General features: G+C 39.9%; 3 protein-coding genes across 7 annotated transcripts in view; all 3 read right to left on the reverse strand.

Moving 5' to 3' along the window:
- The window catches only part of LOC108036460 (protein enabled), a 43281-nt gene extending 32963 nt beyond the window's left edge, over positions 1-10318 (reverse strand). For 2 of the 5 annotated variants that reach the window (XM_050887373.1, XM_050887371.1), the window contains exons 1-2: positions 10063-10310; positions 8856-9119 (exon numbers count right to left, since the gene is read on the reverse strand). The gene's annotated coding sequence lies outside the window, so the exon portion shown is untranslated. Of the gene's footprint in view, positions 1-8855; positions 9120-9829 lie in introns of all 5 variants that reach the window. The other 3 variants (XM_044091795.2, XM_050887372.1, XM_017112628.3) reach the window with 3 other exon arrangements.
- LOC108036462 (histone-lysine N-methyltransferase, H3 lysine-79 specific) lies at positions 5314-6942 on the reverse strand. The gene is made up of 3 exons (XM_017112630.3): positions 6743-6942; positions 6333-6656; positions 5314-6029 (listed from the first exon to the last, which is right to left on the reverse strand). Exons 1-3 carry the CDS (start codon positions 6786-6788, stop codon positions 5482-5484), a joined length of 918 nt encoding a protein of 305 aa, XP_016968119.1. The 5' UTR covers positions 6789-6942; the 3' UTR covers positions 5314-5481.
- Positions 7671-8182, reverse strand: LOC108036463 (ribonuclease kappa-A). Its single transcript, XM_017112631.3, has one exon. The coding sequence runs from the start codon at positions 8046-8048 to the stop codon at positions 7731-7733; it is 318 nt and encodes a 105-aa protein (XP_016968120.1). The 5' UTR covers positions 8049-8182; the 3' UTR covers positions 7671-7730.
- Positions 10319-15978: the final 5660 nt, after the last annotated feature.

The raw sequence follows: 15978 nt of genomic DNA on the forward strand, positions 1-15978 counted from the left end.
GCTGCAATTAAATGTGCGATTATTTTGTGGATCAGCAACTTGCTGATTGCCCAGCGGCGTTCCGCGGAAAATGCAAGTGGCAGAAACCGCGTGGCGTAGAAAATGAGGGTGCTTAAATGGGTTAAGAAATGAAAATTGGATTGCGGTCGGTGGAAAATGGGTTCAGGTGGGCAGCTTTGGACCATAAAATATTTAAACTTTTTCTAGAAAAGTATTATAGTTGCAATATTACAACTTTTTATTGGTTCCCAAATGTATTTTATATATTGAAGAAAACCTACTATGTGGGAAACCTACTTTGAGCGGGAAAATGCGTTCCAAATTTGGGATATTCAAAATCTTCCATTCTGAAAGATGTAAAAATCGTTATTTGAACTTAAAAAAATAAATTTTAAATATTTAAATATACCTGCTACGTAGCTAAGACAGAGAAAACTACTTTTAAAATATCAAGGATTACATTATCTTTAATTTTTAATTATATAATTTTAAAATGAAGATTTTATACACATATAAATCAGCATCAAATGTTATATAAAAACCCTTTCCTGATAAAAATGTAGGAAACTTCTCCAACTTGTTTTTCACTGATTTACCAATTTGATAAATCTGCTGCTGCAGAACTGCCCAGAAAGAAAGGTGTTTTCCATTTGACAAACCCACCAAAGCACTTTCAACGGAAGCCACGAGAGCCATTAAGGGAAATGGAAATGGCCAGGAAAAGCCGCCTTCACCTTTGGCCAGAAAAACGGCTCAATCGACTTGCACTGGGGAAAAGCGATGGCCAGGGAAAAGTGTCGCCAAGTGTCGACACGTCGAGTTAACAGCGGGTTCACACGCTTTTTATGGTGGCCACATCGCATTAACGTGGCCAACGAATGTTGCCAAACGTTTCTTCGACCGCGGATTTGGCAGATCATCATCAACATTACCATTATCATTATCTTCGTCTCCACCAGAAGCAGCAGGCGGCAATTAAAAATCGCGCGAAAGTAAAACGTTTTACAGTTAACAAAAGAGGTTAAAATCAGATATACCAATGTATACACAACGATGGAGAAGCAGAAGACTTGGACCCCAGAAACAGCAACAAATTGCTTATTTTAAAGTCATCAACAAGTGGGTTTTACTGCACTCATTACCTCAGTCCCGCGCTTTTTGTTTGCTTTCGCTGGCCCAAGCGAAACAATTTTTCGTGATGCATTTGCCAAATGAAATTAACTGAAAATTAATGCTTCTTTTTTGTTTTTCACAAGCAATTAAATGCAAATCAGTACGTAATAGCCGCATGGCCGGTACGCCGCCCCAGTCTCAATTAATCTGCCGTCCGCCAGATGAGAGATGAAATATTGAACAGTGTCAGGGCTTTAATTACTTTATTACTCGGGATTCCGCCAGCCGAAGACTGGGGCAAGAAACAGCATCGAAGGCGGTGGCCCTAGCGGTACTTTGACTTAAGGGGCCGACAAAAAATTAACCAAAAGACAAATCGCTTACGCCCTCTTCTCCAGTTTTGATGTTCCGGGCTCCATTCTTCGGGAGGCCGACATTACAATTTAGTGTAACGATATCTGTGCAGCTCACGGGTTCATAAATACGGGAGAGATATATGCACATGAAAAATAATTTAATTTATAACAAAGCTCGCTGGCAGGACACGCACAGTGGTAGCAGGTTGGTTGTAAGGTAGTAAGGGATCCATTAAAAATAGTCAAGATTAGACATATATTTTTGGGATACAACTTAGGATGGTCTAGAGTAGAATTATTTCTGCATTGAATAGGTAATGTGTTTACTCAATTTAAATATCTTAAGATACAAATGCATCTTATATTCAAGAGATAGTACATCAAAATATTATAATATACTTCTCAAGGCAATTTGAGTAACCAGAAGGATTGTAGGATTTTACTAAAATTGTATTTTCTTCACATAGAATGATTTTTATACTTAAAATTGCGGAGTTTTTCTTTATATCTCTTCCCCCTGAAGATCCCAAGAATTTTGGAACCACTTCCATGACTCTGGCTCCACTGTCTCGTTTTCCAATGCGAACTTTGACGATGGCCACACAACAAATAAGCTGGGGTACAAGCTTGGACAGAAGACCGCCGAAACCGGAGGCCACACACAAGAGGCGGATCCGAAAACCCCGAAATGGAGCCCGAAAAAATGAGAATTAATACGAAGTGCTCTTGGGCTGGCAGAGCCAAGAGCTGAGGCTCAGCTGTCAGGCCTGGTCAATGGAGAATTAATTAAAAACCCTGCCCATACGCCGAGCGAGGAAAGTAACTAGAGAAATGGCTCATTACAATGATTACGAATATGAGTATGCGAATGGGAATACCAATCGGTGAGTCAGGCTACGTGCACTGCACAGCAAAAGGCCGGAGAAGACTGCAGAAGACTGGCGAAGAAGGCCTAGAACAAGTCGCACAAATTGATTGCCGAGAGTGGAGCATGGAGAATTGACCCACTGTGGCCGAGACGGGCTGTGGAGAATTGGTATAACTGCGCTTTGCTCGGCTAACTGTGGCAAGACCTCAATCCAGATACAAAACGCCGCTTGGCACGCTCGCTGCTCTCCGCCGTTCTCCATTCTCGCGGCTCGATTCTCGGCTCTCAATTCTTCAGCTTCGATTACCAGCGCCATTCGATTTGTTTGTTCAAAAGGCCCCCAAAAGCCAAGCGGCCAGTTGGCCAATTTGTTTAATTACTGTAACGCTTATCAAATGAGAGTTCCAATTTGTTTAGGCGGGGAAAGTAGCAGGTCAATAGACGGAAAATTTCTTCTTAGAGGGGAAAGCCAACCCAAAGAAATGAAGAAACAAGATAGAACTTAAAGAAATATCCAAGACTCTTTTTCTTTATAAAGTACTATACCTTGCACCATAAATTACAGGGAAGTTCCAGCATCCACATTACAATCTGCTGCTGTAAGTCTTATCATAAACCCAAATCCAGCAACCGATGCAAATATTTACTTGTAAAACCCGATAAGACACGATCTAGAACTAGTGTAAACCCATCAACTCGGTTGTAAACTCTTATTTGCCATGATAACTATGAGATAAATGCTTTGTTCGTAGCCAGAGTAGATGGAAATTCGAGGGGATTTCCATGGCAATGTGTTCCAGTTACTTTGGAATTTTCTTTGGTCTCGAGCTGCTGCATCCCATTTCCATGGGCAACGCCCCTGCCCGGAAGCTTTCAACTGGCGGTGTTGCAACTGGGTAAATGCAGCTACTTTTACTTTAGACCAATCTCTAGCTCTCTTTTTTTCGTTGCTCTGCTTGCATAAGATACTTGTGCCCGGCTGGCTGGGGAACGGGTACGGGATCGGAGTCGGGATCGGGCTAGATACATGGGTACACGCCCCAAATAAACCACTAAACCGGTGACACCACGCCACTCCGCCCCCGCAGCACTCTCCGCCGTCGCGAAGTCGCTCCATAAGTTGCATCCACTGGATGTCGGGGCTCCGCGGGCCGCTAATTCAAACAAATTGCAGCATAAATGCATTATAAAAGGCAGAGGAGCTGCATCGGGCGACACAGTGTGACAGTAATAATGTCACTCGCAGTCAGAAATGGACGGTGGGGAGGGGTCCCAGGTCCGATATGGACATGGATATAGGTGGAATAGGGAATACCGAAGCGTGAATGCCAGTGATAAATTAGCTAGCTTCAGCGGGCTGGGCATGTGTGGGCACTGTACAGTGGTCGCAGGTCAGCAGGAAAACGAGGTGATGATTGGAACATAGATTATTGGGTAATATAAAACATATAGAATAATATATATGATATAAATTAAAAAAAATTAATATTTAAGCTTAATCTCTGAAGCATTTCCTTTATATTTAACCATTAATATAACCCGATATAATTAGCATATTTCTTTAAAATAAATATTAAATACCCTATATCTAGCATTATGTCTCCTTATGGTAGTCTCAGTACTCAAACTAAAATAAATAGCCTATTATAGCAAAACTCAAGAATAATATCAACTTAATTTAGGTACATGATAGAATTTAATGTGCCTAATGCATTTAATGTACCTAATGCTCTATTCCCAGAGTTTACTAATGAATAAAGAGTGCTCTTCTCATGTATTTTATCGGTTAAGATACTGCCTGCAGAGGTAACCATTAAACCAACATTAATTAGTGCATTATGGTCCAGCATCCTTATCCTAAAGTCTTATAACATACCATTAGACCCCATGACGCATTTCAGAACCCCACCAAAAATCGAATGGGCTACAAGCTGTTTTAGGATCACCTCTGCAGGTCGCCGAACCCGATTGAACCAGAACCAGAACTCTCCTCGCCCCTTCCAGTTAATTGATTGTTCTACTCCATTTGATAAGCTCGCGGCAATTGCTCATTTATGGCACAATCGCAGCACTCATGGCAATGGTTAATTACGCTGACGATCTGGCCCACTGTGCCTCATCGCAAGTGGCAAGATGCAACTGCAACTCGGTGGCAGACAAGCAAGTGTTTTGTTGTAGTTGCTGCCGCTGATGTTGCTGCAGCTAATTTGATTAATGATAAGCCGGGCTTAACTGACGACGATTGTGATTCATTATGTGCGCACAAGCCGGCACACTTAGCACAGCAGATACAAATGCAGATACATCGAGGGCTGGGGGGGGCGAAATGTATCTATCTTGCTATCCATCTATCGGTAGCGAATTTTCATTAAATAGATTAGAGGGGCGAGTCGGAGAAAGAACACCACTTTATTGGGACGAACAACAAGTGGTCGTTGTTACGCCAACAGTGGAGCGCTCTTTCCATGCGTAATTGAAGCCGCAATTGAATTCGCACTGCTGCTCTATCTATGCTGCGCCAGCGCTACGTATCTGTATCTGCGAGATACAATTTCGCTGCCTTTGATTACATGCAATGAGCCATTTCCTCTCCGGCTCACTGACTGCCTGACTGACTCTAAATGCATGCCACATGGACGGGGGCATGGCTATAGCTATTACATTCCGGAATCGGTCTTCGGGCCATCCAGAATTTTGTTGTTGCACCTCATTTGGGCCGAAACAGAGAGCTGACTTTATAGCGGTGGAAATGAGCGCATGTGGCGAGCTAAGTAGTTAATAAAGTGGCTGCCGCGAGATGCATAATTAGACGAGACTATACCATCGCTATAGGATGCGTTTAAAACTAGGCTGCCCCAAGTCGGATTTAATTGGGAAATACTTTTTTTAGCCTTAATAGCAAAAATAATTACCTATCTAAAAATGTTAGGCAAAAAATAGATAGATAGTTAGATAAAAAACTCAGTTTTCTAAAGCTTATCTTAGGCCAACAGCAACCAATTTTGTTAATTTATTAAACAGTGTTTCCAGTGTTTTGGGGCTATACTATTTGGGTGTTCTTTGTATTTGCCGGACTGGAACATTTTGATAGATGTTGTGGTCGTGTTGCTGCCAGCAAAGTAAAGAGAACTGGGGCAGCAGGACTTAGTATCCAGCCGCCTTCCTGGCCTTCTCGGCCTCCTTTTCGGCCTTCTCCTTCTCCTTTTGCTTCTCCTTCTCGGCCTTCTCGCGCGCCTTTTCGCGGGCCTTCTCGCGCTCCGCCTCCTCCTTCTCCAGCTGCGCCTCCTTCTCCTTGCGCTTCTTGTCGCGCTCCTTGTCCCGCTCGGCCCTGACCTTGGCCTTCTCCTTGCGGACCTTCTCACGCTCCTTCTGCTGCTCGTCCAGCCGCTTTAGCTCGTCCTTCTCCCACAGCTCGAAGGCCTCGCGCTCGGCGGCCAGGCGCTGCAGCTCATCCAGCTCGGCATCGGAGATGCCTCCGTCCATGTCCCGCTGCATCAGGTCCACCTCCCGCTCCATGGCCTCCTTGGCCCGCCGGCGACGGATGCCCAGCTCCCTGGCCTCGACCGCATCCTGGTGGCGCTCCTCGCGCGCCTCCTTCTCCTCCCGCCGACGCTCCTCCTCGATCTCGAAGTCCTCCATCTCATCATCCGTGTAGGGATACTCGGGAATGTTCCAATTTAGACAAAGGATACCTGGGGGAGTGTGTATAGTGGGCGCGGGATATAAGGATTGGGATAACAATAGTATATCGAATGTATCGGAACTGTCAAAGAGCTTTATATCATTTCGAATATATCGAAATTATCGAAGATCTTTGTTGATACTAGTAGAAAAGGAACATCAAGAATTTTCTACTGTATTAAAATTATATTACTAGAGGGTGACATTATGATGAAGGATTTTTAAAGAAAATTAAATGGAATGATACCATCTAATGTAAACCCATCCTACTCATAAAAAATCGAAATACTTCGATAGCATGCTGCCATTCATACCTGAAGAAAGTGCGAAGCCCACGGAACCCCCTGCCGCCAGAACTCCGGATATAAGGATGAGATTATAGCGGCTGTTCTTGGCGGTCCAGGCCTTCATAAAGTCGCCCTCCGGCTTGGGGCAATCGTTGAGCGTCGCGTGCTGACCGCCACTGGCGAAGAAGCCCGGCTTCCGCTTCATATCCTTGCTGTCTCCAGGACACTTGGGCGGCTTGGAGGACTTGGGCGGCGGCGGAGTGGCCTTGACCACCTTGGGTGGCGCTGGAGGCTTCTTGGCTGCCATTTGCTGAGGACCAGTGTAGTGTATCAACATCTGGCCAAAGCGCACTGGGGGTTCAGGGTTCAGGTTTTATTATCCAACACTTCTTAAATATATTTTTGAAATTTAATTGACCACCGTTTCTTTAACTCACATCCCCGTTGGAGCCGCTCTTTGGCCGTCACTAAAAATCGCGACATGGTTCTAGATCGTCACTTCCCGCGATTCCTCTTCTAGACCTTCGTGGTCTTGGGGAACAGTTTTTCCTTAGCCAAGTGTCTACTAAAATATAAAATTTTTTTCCAGGGCAAACTTAAAAATCTTAAATCGATGTTAAAATCAAATGTTGCTGAGTTTAGCTGCAGTCTTCATTTGGCCATCCTAACTTTATGAGTTTTGATATAATCTGATACTAGTAATGGCTTAAAAAACACTTGTGAAATAGTTAACACATTTGTGAGTTATTTAATGGATATATTTATGTATCAGGCATATAAAATCCATTTATACCAACCAGAAAAAACTTCTGTATAAGCCTTTTTAGGTTCTGTTATTATAGGTAAATGAGAACATTTTCCAAGTACTGCAAGATCTCCCAATCAGTTTACCCGAATTCCCCCAAAATGCAGTGCACCACATTTTAGCAGACTGCACTTGGTGGCGATAACAAGCGAGATACACAAATGTACAACTAGAAAATCGTGCACGATAATTTACAACGGTTTTCGTGTCAGACACAAAAGCTCCGGCGATAAGGAAAACATTCATAACCCCAGAGCCAGGGCCCCCAGAATATGTAGAGCCGAAGACTCAGAACCCACAGCCCATTAGCATGTTTCGGAAAAAGAATTTCACGTGAATTTATGATACCCCACAGAGAACACACCTCGGAGAAGGTGTCACGTGCGCTGTCAAAAATCGGTTGGTCGAGACGAATGCACAATGCGGAGTGGACAGCCGGGGCGGACCGAAAAGTGGTTCGCCGATAAAGAAGCTAAGGCTAATCGCAGAATGCGGTCAACAAACTGGTTCTGATCTGGCCCGGCAAGTGGGTGGACTGGCGGCGAGTGGGTGCAGTGCAATTGGAGCCGTGAAAATATATAGTTTATTCAGCAACCGATCACATGGAGAACGCACACAGATCAATGTCGGATTCGCGGAGCACCCCCTTTGTAGAGCCGCTTCCTCCTCTTGATGTCACGGCGGATGAACACTATCGACATGAACACGAATCCCAGATAGACGACGGCGGCCACGAAGCATCGGATGGACACCTCTTGGTAGGCCGCGTCCGCCTTCTCCTTGAACTCCTCCGGACTTCTGAAGCTGTGGGGCAGGGGCAGGGTCTCCAGCAGATTCAGCGATTGGATGTAGTAGAAGATACCCAGGAGGTTCAGCATCAGGAAGCCCCACGAGCTCATGAACAGGCAGAACAAACAGCACTTTCGGCCACAGACCATTTTCGATTCTACCCAATTCACATCGATCGGAACTTTGTGCGACAGTGTAGGCGAGTGTTGCTCTGACCGCAACAGGTGCCAAGTTTAAGCCGACTTCGAAAGCGAAACCGAAGTCGGAATGCGTTGGACCCGCTAGACCCGCTAGACCCGTAGATATAGACAACCTTGGGCGATTTCAGAGGTACTAGATCAAAGTGGTCGGATTTTAAAGTTCAGGTGCCTCTCGCTTTCGACGTCTTGCGGTTGGGTTTCTTCAACTCGAAATGGTTCAGTTTTGGCCTGATCTATTGACGGACAGCTGACAGAGCCGTTCCTCCACGCTGTATTCGGATTTCAGAATATTAACACTTGAAAAACCAGTTGACAGTAGCTTAGATTTCCATAACTCATAATTGGGAGATATTTAAATGTCCTTAATGCCACTTACATGAAAATTAAGCCTACAAAACAATTTATATAAAGAAATGGAGATTTAAGAAGGTTATAAAAAAAAACAATCCAAATATTATGTAACTCATTTTCAAGTAAAAATATTTTTGAATATCCGATTAGAATTAAATAAATGGAAAAAGGGGCTACCTATCTATCCTTAAAGCTTTAAAAATACATTTTAATTGGATTACTATTCTTTTGTATCGATTTTCAATTTATAAAGCCAGTTTCTTAAACAAATCAGAATGTAGGACATCTCAAGTAGCTGATTCATTCAAGGGCACACTTCGAATTAGTTTTCTCCCATGAATCATTCACAAGATATTGTATGTGAAATAGCTAACCAAATAATTTAGCAATAATTAGCAAACTTACCGTGAATGTGAGAGTTTGCGTTCTCAAAAAATCCGCAGAGCCACAAAATGTTTTTGTCACACTGGCCAAGAAGAAGCAGCAGAAGAATCCACAATAAAGTTTTTACCAGTTTGTTGAAAATCCGTTACAAAACATCAAGTTGTTGTGAAAATTCGTAAGTCGTTTTCGCGGTTGCTAAACTTTTATTACACTCCTCTGTTTTTTTAACGTTTCTTACTTTGTTTAGGTATACTGTCGTTAGTTAGTTTCATGGGTTACTAAACACTTGAGAGAGAAGCAAAGAATTAGGAACATTCATTTCAAAATATTGATTAATCTTTTTGAATTATTTTTCGGCACATGTTGCAACTTGAGACCAAAGGCCCCAACTCTAATTGAAGAAATATGTTTTTCGGTAACCTAAGCTGCGAATTTCGTAGAGCCCCAAAATTAGGGTCAAGTCCATTAGGCTAAAATGCGATCCCCAAGCGAAAGACCTTGACATTAGGGCGTTTGCTCACTGAACTTGGTAGTATCTGAAGTGGCTCGAATTCCCCCTTTGCACCAGTCAATCAACCTGTCTTTATACGAATTTCCATTACGAGTGCACTTAAGAAAAAGTCAATTAAGTTGAATGTTTACTTTCTGAAGTTAATGTATAGATATTCACCTATGTATCTACTAAATTCTTTTACCTTAACTGGGATATTTTATCTTAAAATGAAGATTTTATGCGATCTAAGTATGACTTTCCCCTTTTATCAACCAAATTTTAGTTTATAGAAAATATAAAATGATCAAAAATGTGCTTTTTATTCTAATCGGATAAACTATTTTAAAATATTGTGGGATAGTTTGTATTTTAATTTTTAATTTCATGTAATTTCCCGAATAATTCTCAGTGTTTTCTCGGTGTGTAGTTTCAGTTACAGTTAAATGGCTGTCATGTGCCTTATTTGCTTAGCACATTCTTCACTGCAATGGCACACACTCACTTGATTCGTATTTATGTTTATATTTTTTGTAAGCGCAGTTATCGCAATAATCAGTACAAATATTTCGATGGAAAAAAAACAGCCAGTTCATCAATAAATTAATGCTTAGCTTTCAACTTGGCCTTTCGCTTGAAGAGGTTACTGTTTCACTGAGTTTCATTTGCGCTTTCTAAAAATACATAATCTCCAGAATGATACGAAAAATATTATTTCTGTTATAATTCACTTCATACTTTTTGTTCCTCTTATATTTCTGATTTGCTATTGAGATTTTCTTGTATCTTTCGTTTGATTTGCACCTCGAAGCACTGGCTTATGCTTAGACTAACACTTCATTGTCACTGTGTTTTTCAAAAACCGGTATGCAAATCCAAAAAACACCGATTCAAAAACCGCTGAAAATTATTCAAAACTATTCGGTTGAATTTATCGGATTCTTCGGGCACCTTTTCTTCTGATTTTCGACCACGATGCGACCGCCGCGCTGCGAAAACAAAGATTGAGCAAGAGTTTCATCGAGTTGTGGCTTAAATAGTTGGGGTCTCTCGCTCTCTCCCCAAAGGCACAGTGGTAAGGGTCCCATTCAGTGGAAATCAACTATAGGAGATGCTATTTATGCATAAGATACGTAGCTACAACATGACTATGTATGAAAAATATTATAAAAAGGTTGAAGCCAGAAACTCTCATTTGGCATAACTTAAAACAAATAAATTTTATTAATGGTACGATTTTTATGAAGCAATCTTATATCAATTAAATTTAAATATATTTTTCTTTGGTAAATATCAAAGGTAAATGTTAAGGCATTCTTACAGTAAGTACATTAGGTAGTGATAAAGTATTAGGGTTTATCCCAGCAATTTATTTAAATATTTTCCTTAAATGGCTGACCCGACCCACTGTGCACCGTTCTCTGCCATTGTTCTCTTTCACTCAAAAAGTAGCTCTCAGAGAGCAACAAGTGGGGACAGAGTAGCCAACAAAATGCTGCCTGCCACGACACCACTCTCCATCTAGCTCTCTATGTTGTGGGTGTTGAATACCTTAGAGAGAGGAGAGGGCTTGAAGGTCCATTGAGTGAAAGAGTTATAATATGATATAAGGGTCCTTATTTAAAATGGTTTTAAATATATAAAATGTACTTTTTAAATAATTAACATAGGCCCTTAAAAAAACGATTTAATGTGGTATACACTTTTTATTTTCTACCTTTACTCCAAAAATTTCTAAATAAAATAAAATAATAGTGTAAAACATGTACTATTCTCAAAATAAAATCCATAGAGTATCCGCCACATAATGGAATTTCAGCATCCTGCTCTCAAATTGAAATGCAATTAAAGTACCCACTAAGTTGCATGCATTATGATGCACTCAGTAATCAGATGGGACAGCAAATAAGTTGGCCAGGTGGTTTAATCAAGTCAGCCGCTCAGTTTTATTCACTTAATGTCATGGGTAAAGGGCAAGTGAAGGACAACTAGGGCCCGCGGCCCTTAAAACACCACCCACTGGAAAACCGCCCACCTGTTGGGCGGTCACTTCTGAATGCAGTCCTCTTGGCATTCAAAATTCGTGTAAAGGGCAAAGTGCATCGGGAAACGTGTTTCCACTCTTATCTCCCAATGCCAGCTGAAAAACTTTACATCATATTCATGTGGTCGGGCACTGGGAAAAGTTTCTATAAAAAATGATTTTATTCTTAAAATTGATTGGTTTTTTCTCTCGTTTTCCAAGAAGAAATAAATAAATATTTAGGTAAATATTTAAACATTTTGTTAGTATGTATTTTATAAAAAATACAAAATCACATGAACATTATTACCTTTCTAAATGTCTTTATTATCTATAATTATCTTTAGAAGTTTGGTTTTAAATACTGTGTTTCAGTGCTTAAAAAAATAAACTCAGATGTAATCAAAATATTATTGAAATACAATGGACACTTTTAAGAACATTTTTTCAATATTTAAGTAATAAGATGTACTGTTTGTAAAAAATACTTTGTACAAATTCTTTTATCATCTTCATATTAAAACTTTAATTAAATAAAATATAGTTGGTGCAGTCTCATTGCAGTTACTGTAGTAAGTTCTGTTCTTTCTGCTGTACATGATTTTTTCTTTCTGTTCTTTCTGCTGTTCATGATTTTCTTTCAGTGTAGATGCTGTGGTAAGTTCTGTTCTTTCTGCTGTACATGATTTTCTTTCAGTGTAGTTACTGTAGTGTTCTATTCTTTTGCCGAACACTTTCCTCAGTTAACGCGTTGAGCCTCCCACTCGCCGGCCAATTAAAGCCCAACTTTTATGGCTTATTAATCGTGTTCGCTGAGAGCTATTTAAGTCTTATTAAAAGCAGATCTGCGTTCGATTCGGTTTCATTCAGCCCGCTACCGAATTGGCCAAATCCGCTTAATATTCGACTCTATAAGGCCGGCGCTTGATGTGGGATCGGTGCTTACCTATCGATTACCCCGATTTGGCTAACAAAAGCTTTCGCATCGCGGATTTCCGCTCCCAAGCTACTAGAATTTCCATGCTGTCCCCACTCGATCGTCAAGTGGCGTCTCAGATCAGAAGAAGGCCATCCGACACCGCCGCCAGGATGGGAAAGGGGTAGACCTCTGGGTCTGCCGATTAGCATGTCGACCCAACGGTTCGCGGCGGCTGCTTAAGGTCTATAATTAAGCGACATAAACTTGGGTATTAGGCGCTAAATACACAGAAAAACAAAAAAGTAAAGCTCTCGAGTGGGAGAATGAAAAAGGATGGGGGGTGCGCCTCCCCTCGATTTGCATAACTGTTCGTTTTGGGCCCAGCAGTCGGGGGACATGGGTCTGGGCTTGGGCCTGGTTATGGGTATTGGCAGTGGGTTCGGTGTGGGTAACACTATTGGTATGGGCTGCATTCGAAAAACAGACGGACGGCAAATGAAAACGGAGGCAAACACACGCACACACCTGAATTTACCTGGCCACTGCACCTGTCCACATAAGGTCCCCGAAGTCCACGTTGGGCTTTCATTTGCTGCTAGGAAAGAGTAAACAGCGCGCGTCGCTTCTTCTTGGCAGAAGGTATTCTAAATGTCGCAGGAAGAAAGTATTTTGGATACTAAACGCAGCTTGGAATTATCGTATAACAAAAAATAATAAAGGGAAAACAATGTAACACTAATTGCATTTTTTAACACTTTACATTTTTAGCTAATTTAAAAACAAAAGTCTAACAAATATATTGTTTACCTCAAAGAAAGAAAATAAAACTCTCATATAATATTAGGAAATGTTGCTTTTTAATTTTTAAAAAATTATTTTTACTTCTTAAGTTTAAAATTTAAAGTAAGGGATAGGATCGGTTTTTGTTTTTGCGACACTCAGGTTTTTTTCAGATTTTTTATTGTAAGAAATAAGTCACTTTGATTGTAATGTATACAAAAGAATATATATCATGGACGGTTTTTGAAATCAACAAATCTTAGAATCAAAAGAGATTATTTTCTCCCGTTTTTATCAAAATTTTTAAATGTATAAATTTTGTATCACATATTATAGACCAAATTTTAAAGGTTTACAAAATATTCTAACTTCCGGCTGTTTTGACAGAGAAACTACTTCCAATCTTCTACTTCAGAGCATTGCAACTTCGACATTCTTCGGGCCAGGTTTTACTTTCTTCATGCCTTTTTTCCGTAAAACACAAAAGAATTTCCATCAATAATGTCAATAGTGCTGCTACAACAACAACATTAACACCGCAATAACAACAAAAGCAATGGCCACAACACCAAGACACTCCTCTTGGCTTTTGCCTTCGGGTTCTTCTACTTCTTCGGCGGCCAAGACGAATTATGGCCATTAAAGCTGCTTGGGGTTTTAAGTTATTAGGCAACTTGAATTTCAAACTGCACTTGACAAACGCACAAATATAATAAGAGAATCTTGAGTGTGCAATCACACAAATGCAGCGGATTTGGTGTGTAATTAAGCAGCCTTTAATCTAGGCTTATAGGTTTGAATTGCCTTTATTTAAGTCATTTTCACTGCTTTAAATCTTATCTCCTCTCCTATTCTGTTGCTTTTCAGTTAATTTCCCATCAATCAATTCAACTGCAAAGCGTAAAAAAGGGGGACATTATGCACAAAACGTGTTTAAAATTGGATTTTAAGGTCAGTGTTCAGCGAAGTCCATGCAGGCCACCCTCCCATTGGTTCACCTGTTGGATTCCGAGGGAGCAAATCGGTGACCGCCGTTTAACCCCTTTAAATCGTCGACACCCCAAAGCTGTGCCGTGCATACGTCATTAACTTCAGTGACTTTGATCTATATTTATTCGAGTCTCTGGTCTTGGAGCAGCTTTTTCCATGGAAATCATGCAGAGGGCAATCGATAAAATGGGGAAGAACTGAATAGGAGTGAGATTAAATTGAATTATTCAAATTTAAATAATTTAACATATATGCTTCATGTTCATTTTTAATTTAATTTAATTTATTTAATTTAATTTAATTTAATTTTTAATACAATTTAGAAAATGTATTTATTTATTCTCAGGTTAAGGGGGAACTTCATATTACTTATAACCTATGTTTACTACTTTGGCCTTATAATATGTTAAATTTACAATACAAAATATTTCCTACTTTTTTTTAAAGTCTCTAAAATTTAAATTAACAACAATATTTAGTTAATTTTTTCGCTTAAAGTAGGTCTAATTTACAGTACAAAATATTTCCTACTCTTTCTTTATACGTCCAAAATTTTAATAAGATAATTCGATTTTTTTTGATAAGTTGAATGTTATAATTTTCATTATTTACAAGGTTTTAAACTAATTAATTTATTTATTTGTATAATACTGAATGTTGTCTACATTTTACATGTTAAATACATGGACAAAAATAATTTTTAACGCCATCTGTTGGCTTTCAAAGTTTCTGGAATAACTCTTAGATGGCGCCATTAGGACAAGCTTGGCTTTAACCTGCGAAAAGCCAAAAGCTAGATTTGAATTAAAGCTTAATGTAATTAAACCGAAAAAATAAGAAATAGTTAATACACATTGTATTATTAGGTATAAATCTTAACTTATTAAACTTATAGCCATTAAAGCTATTTAAAAGCCACTCGTCTAAATAACTATTTTGAAGCCGCATCATACAGCTATCCACTTCATCTTGACTAATAAAATACATAAAAAACCATTAAACCTATTAAAAAATATGTTATCAAATAACTATTTTGGAACTGCGCCTTTCATCATATGTACAACCAATCCACTTCATCTTGACCATTACAACGGCAATAACCGTTTCACAACCGACCGCCGCGAAGCAGTCATCCCATAAATAAGGCACTTACCACGAAATCCTGTTGACGAAAAACGAACAAGAAGGCGAGAAATTCGCCATCGATTCATGGAGTGGCAACTGTCATTGGTCAGCATTTAGTTGGGATTGCCAAATGCAAATGTCCGACTTCGGGATACAGAAAGAAAAATGTGTCAGTAAGGATTTGATTATGAAACGATTGAAAAATCTTAGGGAATCCCTCAAAAAATTATTAAGGTTTTTTAATACATACTGCATCTTCCAGCTAAATTCAGAATATAAGATAAATATCTATAGTTTACAAATAAAATATATGTCCTTAATAAGATACAATACTTAAAATATTAAGAATCGAATTCCAGACTTTTATAAACATCTCTTTTATATTTGTATTTTATCCACCCATCGTCTTTTTTATACATTATATAGTTATTAAAATCTTAATAAAATCTTATACATATAAAAATCTTCTCTGTGCACTTCAAAAACCGCCAGTCACGTCAGAAACGAGGTTTGAAGTTTGTCAGCTCCCAAATCCGAGATCCAAGTCCATTTCCATGTCCACCACGATTCATTCATTAATTCAGGCAAAGCGTCATAAATGCCACGTGGTTTTTATTTTGTTTTTCTGCCCGTTTGGTTTCGCCGTTTGTTTCTGATTTAATTAAGCGGAGTTATCCATTTTGCAACGTTTTTCTTGGCCGTTTTCCGCTCGGCTATTTGCAAGTCAAAAGCAGCGGCGTTAATTAATTGAAGAATTCTGCGCTTGCGAGCCATTGGGCAATCGGCTCGAATTCTCGGATTCTCGACCATTCTGTGA

The sequence above is a fragment of the Drosophila biarmipes genome, chromosome 2R, assembly GCF_025231255.1.
Source record: "Drosophila biarmipes strain raj3 chromosome 2R, RU_DBia_V1.1, whole genome shotgun sequence".
Classification (NCBI taxonomy): domain Eukaryota; kingdom Metazoa; phylum Arthropoda; class Insecta; order Diptera; family Drosophilidae; genus Drosophila; species Drosophila biarmipes.

Coding starts and splice junctions, on each gene's coding strand:
- LOC108036462 (XM_017112630.3), bottom strand. CDS start 6,788: ATGTCGCGATTTTTAGTGACGGCCAAAGAGCGGCTCCAACGGGGAT. Junction 6,657..6,742: donor AGAGCGGCTCCAACGGGGAT/GTGAGTTAAAGA, acceptor CTGAACCCCCAG/TGCGCTTTGGCCAGATGTTG. Junction 6,030..6,332: donor GGGCTTCGCACTTTCTTCAG/GTATGAATGGCA, acceptor ACACTCCCCCAG/GTATCCTTTGTCTAAATTGG.
- LOC108036463 (XM_017112631.3), bottom strand. CDS start 8,048: ATGGTCTGTGGCCGAAAGTGCTGTTTGTTCTGCCTGTTCATGAGCTCG.